This window comes from Oryzias melastigma, linkage group LG9 (assembly GCF_002922805.2).
Source record: "Oryzias melastigma strain HK-1 linkage group LG9, ASM292280v2, whole genome shotgun sequence".
In the NCBI taxonomy this organism is placed as follows: domain Eukaryota; kingdom Metazoa; phylum Chordata; class Actinopteri; order Beloniformes; family Adrianichthyidae; genus Oryzias; species Oryzias melastigma.
This window is the reverse complement of record NC_050520.1, coordinates 20215868-20226110: the sequence shown is the minus strand read 5'-3', so window position 1 is coordinate 20226110 and position 10243 is coordinate 20215868. Positions and strand designations below refer to the sequence as shown.

At 39.8% G+C, this 10243-nt stretch overlaps 1 protein-coding gene across 1 annotated transcript; it reads right to left on the bottom strand.

The window, feature by feature from the left end:
* Positions 1–6641: 6641 nt before the first annotated feature.
* On the bottom strand, positions 6642–8352 carry LOC112138449 (gastrula zinc finger protein XlCGF57.1-like). Its single transcript, XM_024261008.2, has one exon. The coding sequence runs from the start codon at positions 8230–8232 to the stop codon at positions 6790–6792; it is 1443 nt and encodes a 480-aa protein (XP_024116776.1). The 5' UTR covers positions 8233–8352; the 3' UTR covers positions 6642–6789.
* Between the last annotated feature and the right edge of the window lie 1891 nt (positions 8353–10243).

Sequence of the window (10243 nt, the reverse complement as noted above, 5' to 3'; positions counted from 1 at the left end):
CTAACCTGTATAGATCTACCACTCAGGAAATCTTTAATCCAAGAAAACATTCTGCCATGAACACCAGCTTTACGTAGTTTCATTAACAACCCCCCCCCCCCCAGGCGATCATAGGCCCTCTCAATATCCAGGAACACAGCAATCACAGCTTCCTTATTTATCATAGCCTGCCTAACATCTTTATCCATCACTGCAATTGAATCTATTGTACTTCGTCCTTTCCTGAAGCCATTCTGAAAGTTCACGAAAAATCTACTATCTTCCAAATAAAACACCAGCCTGTTAGTCACCATCCTTTCCATTACTTTGCATACAACAGATGTTAGAGCAACGGGTCTATATGACGAAGGAGAGGAGGGATCTTTACCAGGTTTCAGTATTGGTACCACACTGGCACGTTTCCAGGACTCTGGCAACTTTCCTGCCTCCCATATATAGTTAAACAAAACCAATAGCTCGTGTTTTGTCCCTCCATCCAAATGTTTCAACATTTGATAATTAATTCTATCCTGACCTGGTGCAGTATTTGCCCCTACACGAATCGCATCCTCCAGTTCTCTCATAGAAAAATACAAGTTATACGAAACATTCGAGACAAAATCTCCTACAGAACTGACACCATCTCCCAGCAAAGTTCGTCTTGACTCCAGAACATCTTGTCCCACCCCCACAGAATCGTGAATATCCTTGAAAACCCGAACAAACATCTCAGCTTTATCCTTATTGTGAACTGCTTCCCGTTGCCCATCACTCAATACCGGTATTTTCAACGACACAGTTTTTCCAGCCATTCTGTGTATTTTTCTCCAGAGCTGTGCCACAGGAGTCTCAGGTCCCAACGTACTACAAAACTGTCTCCAATGAGTTTTCTTTTAAGTTTTAATTACTTTCCTGGCCAAAGCCCTACACTTCTTAAATTCAATAACATTGTCAAGGGTTGGAAATTTCCGAACTTTCCTAAAAACAATCTGTCTTCTTTTGATCACGGCATCACACTTTTCATTCCACCAAGGGACAATGACACGATTCCTTGGAGTACCACTAATAGGATTAGTTCTAGAAGCCAAAATCAGACCAACTAATGATTCCCACATGTCATCAATTGTGCCTTCACTGTTAATTTGACCCAAACCTGCAGCTGTCCCGTTCGCAAAATCCTTCCAGTTAGCCCGTGAAAAATTAAACCTTTAAAACCGTTCCCCAGCATCCACCACCAGAGATCGTCCAAATCTGCTCAGAACCGGAAAATGATCAATTCCTAGCAGAATTCCACGCACCACTTCCCACTCTCCGATTATTGCCAAGCCCGGTGAAGAGGAGGTCATATCGAGACACGATTCCTTATTCGACCTGATATCAACTCGAGTTGGAACAGTGGTGTTTAGGAGTACCAGATCGGAATGATCCATAAATTCCTCCATTATTGACCCATTGAAATCTCTTCTGCAACTCTCAACTCAACTCCCCCACAAGGGGTTGTGTGCATTAAAATCCCCCACCCACACCACAGATTTTTCTGTTTTACTGAGGATATTTTCTAGTTCTTCCAATGGTAATAGTTTATTTGGATTATAACAATTAATCAAGTACATTTTTTCCTCATTACACCAAACCTCCAAAATCCCACACTCAAGCGTTCCTTCCCATTTACAGATCTTGTATTGAATACCATGCTTTACAAATGTAGCACACCCCCCTCCAACCCTATCCATTCTATCTTGGCGTATGAAATCATATCCCGGAATGACAAAATCTAGATCAGGGTGCAACCACGTCTCTTGTACACGTAAAAAATCTGGTGCTGGTTAAAAATCCCTAATAAACCGCTTGAATTCTTGCCCGTTAGCAATAAGGCTCCTAGCATTCCATTGCAAAATGGAGAACATAAGCATCAACTCAAACATCATCCACATCTTCAATAAGTGCCCCATCAGCCAAATCATAAATGTCTTCCATGTCAACTTCTCTCTCAGACTGGCTCACCTGGCTCGTCCTCATGAACTCATGAAGAGATTGAGGAGCAAAATTCTTAAATCCCAAAAATCTATTAGCAGACTCAGCCACAAACTTTATTATATCAGACCTAGATGTTTTCCCACGTGTTCCGTACATAGCATCAACTATGAATGCCAACAAGGACTCTGTGTGAACCACCATTCTATTGGAACCCACAAATGTTGTAGGTGAACTTTCAGAAGAGAAGTCCCTGTGAGCAGACGTGTTTATTGGAGTACTGGGAGGATTACCCACTTTAATCAGTTTAACTGCTTCTGCATATGATATGTTAAGCTGCTCTTTGACATCTTGAACCCGTTTGGCTTTGACAAAAGATTCACACTCCCTTGACGACGCCATATGACATCCCCCACAATTGCAGCATTTTAAAGATGTCATTTCACAACTGGAAATATCATGATCACCCCCACACTTTGCACAACGCCGGTCCCCTCTACAGGCAACAGCCATATGTCCAAAGCGTTGACACGTAAAGCACCTCAAGGGGGGCCTAACATAAGGCCTGACTTGGTACGAGATACAACCAAGAAAAACTCTTATAGTGAGGTTTTTTTCCCGAAAAAGAAAGTAATACTGGGGCATTAGGATTACCACCATCACGAGCTCTGAATCGCTTTACTTCCACTACTTCCCCACCCATGATATTGTCTGCAATTTCCTTTTCTGACACATTTGCACACATTATAAATGACACCTTTCACCACATCCCTCCGCTCCGTCACTGACACCTCCACTTTTTTCACACAAATCCTAGTGATTTTCTTTGCTTTAGAAAGTTGATCCGTAGTTGAACAAAACACCAACAGGGCTTCACTTGGAACAATTTGAGCCCTCACATTAGCCCCAACACATTTTAGCGAATCTGCTATCTTCAAAGGGTTCATGGCTCTGAACCCCTCTCCTGACTGCTCCTTCAGTCTTATCACGACTTTTAGCTCTACAACAGACTTAACCATCTTTACTTCCCTACCTTCGTCTTTTTCCATAGGAGAAGCAGACCTGTCTCGCTTCCCAGACAGTTGAAGTTTGTCAGAGTCAAGATTTCCTGCACTTGCAGACATTACCCCAAAACATCAATACGCATCGGCAAAAGTAGAAGATAGAAGCAAAAACACACAAACGCCACCCTCAAACACCTGTAGAAGAAGCTCGGCAAGCACCCCAATATACCGGGCCTATACAGGCCGTCGGCTGGTGAACCACACCAAACCTCCTCCCCAGTAATTTCACCGTCCACCAACCTCACTAACGCAACACTCCTCTCAATTGCCAAAACACAAAACACTCCGCACGAAAACCTCCGACCTCAACTCATCCGCCCTCCAGTTTTTTAGCCCAAAGGGAGGGGGGAATATGAAGACAATTCCAAAATAAATGACATGGTGTTTCAATGTCCAGGTTATTAAAGGAACAGTGTCTGTCTATATCGACGTAGAGACGGGATTTCGCTGGATAGCACCTGTGAAGGAGTTTGAAACAAACCTCCTGAGGTTTGTTGGGGATAAAGTATTTCAAGGATAGAGTCCAAACTTTCTTCCATTCGAGTTCCGGTTCAAATGTTCTCCAATAGTGGGTAACGTAAGGTATAGTTGCTGTGTTTAGTTGAAAAAGGGATCTTGTTTTTTTGTTCCTGGATGAAGGGCTGGAAATAAAACACAATTTACCTACAGAGGTTTCAGACAACGACACAATCTGTGTGAAGAACACATGCTCCCCTTAAATAACATCAGCACTCCTGGAGGAATAGCATCCATTACAATAGAAAACTCTGTAGGAGTGACTGGAATGTGGTGGGTTTCTAGGAATGATGTGGTTGTAGATGTAGTTTATGGTGGTGAAGTCTAAAAAGTTAAGTCCCCAAGAGTCTAAGGAGTTTAAAAGGACTTTATCTTTAATATAATGGGTTTTATTCTTCCATACAAATTTGAAAAGTATTTGATGGATGGATTTACAGGTGGAGGGATTGACACTTAAAGCTAGTGCAGCACATGTTAATCTAGAGATCCCTTCAGCTTTAGCTACTAAAGTTCTTCCTCTTAGAGTTAAATCTCTCTGCAGCCAGTGGTTACATTTACTTTTGGTCTTATCAATGATGGGGTTAAAATTTAAATGGCATCTTTCATCCTAATCTTTGGTAATATTAATTCCGAGATAATTAATTTTGGATTTTACAGGTATATTGTACAAATTAGAATGAGTACATGGAGATATTGATAATAGTTCACATTTACTTCAATTGAGTTTGAGTCCTGGTGCATCTGAACATTTCTGGATGAGTTTAATTACAATAGGTATTTGATCGGAGTCTTTTAAAAAAAGTGTAGTGTCATCAGCGACTTGACTTATTCGAATTTCTCTATCTGCAAGTGATATTCCTTGTATGTTGCTTTCATTAATAAATGTTGAGCGACAAATAAAATAAATAGGGAGCGACTGGACAGCCCTGGCGTACCCCTCTAGATACATGAAATCTAGGAGATCTACCATCTCTGAGTTTGATGGAGCAATTTATGAGAGTATAGTGTTCTAATAGCTTTATGGGAAATTGGCCAAGTCCAAATTTTTCTATAGCTCGATAGATGAAATTATGCTCAAGACAAGTCTTTGTAAAAGTCCAGAAACACAACAAAACAATTTTCATTTATAAACTCTGAGTAATCTATTAAATCCAAAACTAGTCTTACATTGTTTGTAATGTGACTATTAGACATAAAGCCTGACTGAGATTCATCAATATCAGCAGAGAGGGTTTTTTAATTCTTTTGGCTAAAATTTGTGCTAATATTTTACACCCATTGTTAAGTAAACAAATTGGTCTCCAATTATCTATGAATAATTTATCTTTATTGGGTTTTGGGAATAAAGATATTATACCTTGTGTCAAAGTAGGAGGGAGTTTACCTCCTTCAATGCTTTCCCAAAGTGTTTTAAAGATGAAGGGACTCAGTTCTTGAGAGAATCTTTGATAAAACTCTCCTGATAAACCGTCACTACCAGGTGATTTATTGTTTTTGAGACTCATGATGAGTCTCTAAAACAGTATAGGGGAGGAGTCCAGCTTTGGAACCTGCAGAGAACCAACAAACAGCAGAAAGCCACACTGTGGGAAAGACTCCACACTTCTGACTGATGTTCACGTCCACTTTATTCTTCACAGGAAAGATTGGAACAGAACACTGACGACTAAAAAGAACAGAGAAACACTTCTAATCTCTGATACAAAACAGGAATCACAACAACACACACTGACTCTTCCTTAATACAATTTCAGAAAAATCTTGATTAACAGTTATCTACTGACATTAGTAAGCAAAAAACTGCAAATTAAACTGACATTAGATTTCAAAAAACAATATTGAAATGTTAACAACTCATATAAAAACTGTTAGAACTAGATGTTTAATAATTCTACTGTTACCATGGTAACATACAGACAGAGATAACATTTTCTCTACATCAACTACAATATCATGAAAGTACAAAATGTATTAATAAAAATCAACCAACAAATTTTTAAAAAATCAAACCTGTCAGAATTCAAAACAAGACGTTTTAAGTTCCAATAATCTAAAACAAAACATTTCAATTTCCAAGTACTTGTAAAAGACATTTCATGATCAAGTTACATTTTTTTTTCATCAACACAAAAATGAAACTCAAGATGTATAGAATTATTTGTACATTCCTTTATTTTGATCAGTGTGGTCATAATGACTAATAGATGATGACATCCTAAAAAATAGTTTTAGAAAATGGGAATATTCAATCAGAAGAATCATAAAGGATGTTTTCAGCACATGTCAGATTTCAGAAAACTGTTCCTTTCTCTCCATTTAATAATCACTTGTTCCTCCTTTTCATTGAACGACTGCATCAATGTGGTATGGAGGCCATCAACCTGTGGCTCTGTGTACATGGAATGAAAGCTCAGGTTGCTTTGATAGCCGACTTCAGCTCATCTTCATTGTTGGCTCTGCTGTCTCATCTTCCTCTTTAAAAACACTTCATAGATTTTTTATTGGGTTCAGGTCAGGGAATTTGCTGGTTGATCAAACACAGAAACAGATGTTTAGGGATACGCAGCTTTAGGTACCTTTAGTAGAGTGGAAATGATCCAAGTTCTGCTGGAAAAGAAAAACAGAATCTCCACACAGCTTGTCAGCAGTGAAGTGTTTTAGAAACCAACTTCATTTTACCAACTGACAGACCATTTTAAGGTCTTCATCATGCTATTCTTAAGCCTTTCAGAGTAAACTATATCCATATAGTTCTAATCTGTCTGCAGATTAGGTGAAAGAGGAACCCATTTCTTCTCAGAGTCAATGCTAAAATGAAAGAATTTTGAAGGTGTTTATCCTGGGGCGGTGCTAGCAGTGGAGACACTTCCTGAAAGGGGCCGTCCTCACTTTGTGATGTCAGCTTGTGAGAACCCGCTTGTTTTTGTGGGTTAGGAGGGGCTGGTGCTCAGAGTGCAGGTTTTTAGAGAAATACTCAGAAATGCATTAATGGATCAAAATACTACTTTTGGGTTGTTTATAGTGAAGAATGAACATTATAATACACTTTTAAAAAGTTGATTTGACATGGCCCTTAAAATAGGGAAAACTGTTTTTCAAAATATTTAAATGTTCCTAGTTAAAACAAATTATTGTCTTTTCTTTGAGAGTTATACACTGTGGGTTTCAGTTGCTTTCAAAAATAAAATTCTCTCCTGTATGAGTTCTTGTGTGTTTTCTGAGACTAGATTTAATACTAAAACTTCTGTCACATTTTTTACATGAAAAAAGGCTTCTCTCCTAGATGAGTTCTCATGTGTCTTTTGAGATAATGTTTTTGACTAAAACTTCTGTCACATTTTTCACATGAAAAAGGCTTCTCTCCTGTATGAGTTCTCATGTGCGATTTGAGATAAGATATTTGATTATAACTTGTATTACATTCTTGACACAAAAAAGGCTTCTCTCCCGTATGAGTTCTCATGTGTTCTTTGAGATTAGATTTAGTACGAAAACTTCTGTCACATTCTTTACACGAGAAAGGCTTCTCTCCTGTATGAGTTCTCATGTGTTCTTTGAGACTAGATTTAATACTAAAACTTCTGTCACATTCTTTACACAAGAAAGGCTTCTCTCCTGTATGAGTTCTCATGTGTGTTTTGAGATTATATTTATCGCTAAAACTTCTGTCACATTCTTTACACGAGAAAGGCTTCTCTCCTGTATGAGTTCTCATGTGTATTTTGAGACTAGATTTAGCACAAAAACTTCTGTCACATTCTTTACACGAGAAAGGCTTCTCTCCTGTATGAGTTCTCATGTGTTCTTTGAGACTAGATTTAGTGCTAAAACTTCTGTCACATTCTTTACACGAGAAGGGCTTCTCTCCTGTATGAGTTCTCATGTGTATTTTGAGTGTAGATTTAGCACAAAAACTTCTGTCACATTCTTTACACGAGAAAGGCTTCTCTCCTGTATGAGTTCTCATGTGTTCTTTGAGACTAGATTTAGCACCAAAACTTCTGTCACACTCTTTACAGACATGAGGTCGTTCATCAGACTTAGTTCTCATGTAGACGGACACATCGTGTGGATTTCTTGTTCTTTTTCCAGACCCTGCAGAGGAATGTCTCTTCTCTTTTGCGGATTGTTTTTGTTTAACAGAAGTTTTCATCTTAAACTTTCTTCTGACATAAGAGTCACACTGACCTTCTGACATGTGACATATATCCACACTTTGGACATGACTTCTGTCTCTTCTCTTCCTCTGATCTCTGTTCTGTGGCTCTGTCTCTTCATCTGGAGTTGATGTTGATTCTTCATGTTGGTTTCCTTCTTCATCCTGACTATCAGTTCCATTAAAGCTCTGCTGATTGTTTCCATCTGCTTCACTGTCAACATGTTCCTCCAAAGTAGGAATGTCCATCAAGGTTTCAGTCTCCTGCTTCAGATCAAGCTGCTCTTCATCCTGACTAATGAAGAACTCCTCTTGTTCCTCTTTAAACTGAGGAGCATCTGGTTCTTCTAGATCCTCTTTAATCTGAGGAGGATCTGGTTCTTCTCGTTCCTCTTTAATCTGAGGAGGTTCTGGTTCTTCCTGTTCCTCTTTAATAGGAGGCTCTGGTTCTTCTTGTTCTTCTTTAATCTGAGGAGGTTCTGGTTCTTCCTTTTCCTGTCTTAAATTCCTTTGCTGGTTGCAAAGATTGTCCTCTTCACTCATATAATCCTGGGAGATGACTGCAAGGACAAAAAAACAAAATAGAAGACCTTTTATTATTTTAAATGTCTTTGTGTTTGTCAAGCACCAAAAGAAAAATCAAAACCCCCTTTTTTCAGAAGCCCTGGTCTTTTCCTTAGTTCTCTTTCAAAGTTAAGACAATGAGAGAGGATGTCGGTCTTTCATTATTCAGTAGGTCAAACACTTAATCAAAGAAACTCTTAAGATCAATACACTCAAACTCAACATGAAAATAACAGTCACCCTTTTTGAAGCTAATCCTTTTAATAAACGCACACTCCCCACACCGACACACTATACTCACTCATCCTTTACACTAGTAGGGTGGAGGCCGTTGATCTTCTGTTCCCTACCCAGATTGTGAAGAGTGAATTTCAGCTAACACTCTGGTGGAGTAGAGCTGACAGTTCCTTGGGAGGATTCCCTTGATGAAGAATATGAACACAAGAAACTACGATACTCCGACTTCGCGGCTGAGGCAGAGAACAGAAAATGGAAAGTCAGGGTGCGTCCAGTGGAGGTGGGGTACAGGGGCTTTGTAGCCAGTACAACAGCTAAGCTCCTCGGAGAGGTCAGAATCAGATGACGGCCAAAGAGAGAGAGGGGGGTTTGAGTGACAGATGACGGGTAGCCAATGGGAGCAGACTTCATCAATGCGGTCCGTGAAGACCTTTTAACACCTACTTTACAATTCAACAATGTACCAATCATTGTCCTACTGTTGTTTTCCTCAATGGAATGTACCGATGCAGCAGTTTGAAACAACAGGAGGCGCATGCTGTCGACATTTTTAGATGAGGATTTACTCTGTAGAACTAGATTTCACTCTGAGGTTATGTGCTTTGGACTTTTTTTGTTTAAGTTTCGTTTTTCTTTTGTTCACTGTTTTGATTGTTGCTTATAAATTATACGTTGCGTATATGCGCATAAAATCACCAACCAAAGTTTCATCTTCGCCGCACTTTTCCAGCTTCAGCCTGAATTAGATGCAGCCGTCTGAGGAGCGCAAGACAAACTTGAAAGGACCTGGTCGTATTTTCAAATAGGAAAAAGATCCAGCTGTTCACTTGTTAGAATGGTTATTTATTTTAAATACCACTGAACCCACTTCTCACGTGTATCTGATCAGACTGTAACCTGGCTGCGCATGTGAAGTAACGCCGCGGCCCGCGCGCTAGAGGGGGCAGCGCGCAGTTCGGGCACGGCGTCACCCAAATGCTCCTTTTATCTCTGCAAAAAGGAATAAATGTAAGTAAATCCAACAGGACCGCTGACAGAATCAAATGTTGGGATGGTTCTCCCTCAAAGGCTTCAACAATGACTTGTACAATTTTCTCGAGCCGACGATGCCGCTGAAGTTGTTCTCCGATTTACAGCTTCCGATTCGCGAGAGCGTTCCACTGTATTTTTCGAACTCAGACCACCTAAAAACGGGTCCTGTTCGAAAAAATCGGAAGCCAACTTCAGCGTCGTCCCGAGCCGCCGTTATTAAAGTAGAAGGTGTTTACATCTGCGGTCTCGTGGTCGAGGCGTGGAAAGAGGCGTACGGTGGCAATAATTTCACTCCAGATTGGCGACAGTACTTCCTGTAGTTTCCATGACTCAGCTATGACTCAGACCAATCGCTGAAGATTTTTTGCAAATGGCTGTATCCGTTTCAGGAATTGACGGTGAAAGCAGCGGCCTACTTTCGCGAGGAGAGGAAGTAATACATTTCCAATGGGGGACCTCATGGCTCGCTCAGTCCATTATTTTTACAGTCTATTCGTCAGACCCACAAACGCTTATTGAGCCATCTGATTAGTCAATTTATAACTCTAATAACTTGTGACAATGGAAAAAAAATCTTTAAAAAAATGGGATTATAAGAAAGATGTTAAGCAGAAAGCAGCAGAGGAAGAATGATTATTCTGACATAAAATGACTGAGAAATAACTGTTTCTCTATGGAAGTCAATGGGACTTTGGCCTTTTTGCAACCCAGTGGTACTTCC

Bases quoted from the DNA above. Each gene is read 5' to 3' on its own strand.
- LOC112138449 (XM_024261008.2), bottom strand. From the start codon at position 8,232: ATGAGTGAAGAGGACAATCTTTGCAACCAGCAAAGGAATTTAAGACAG.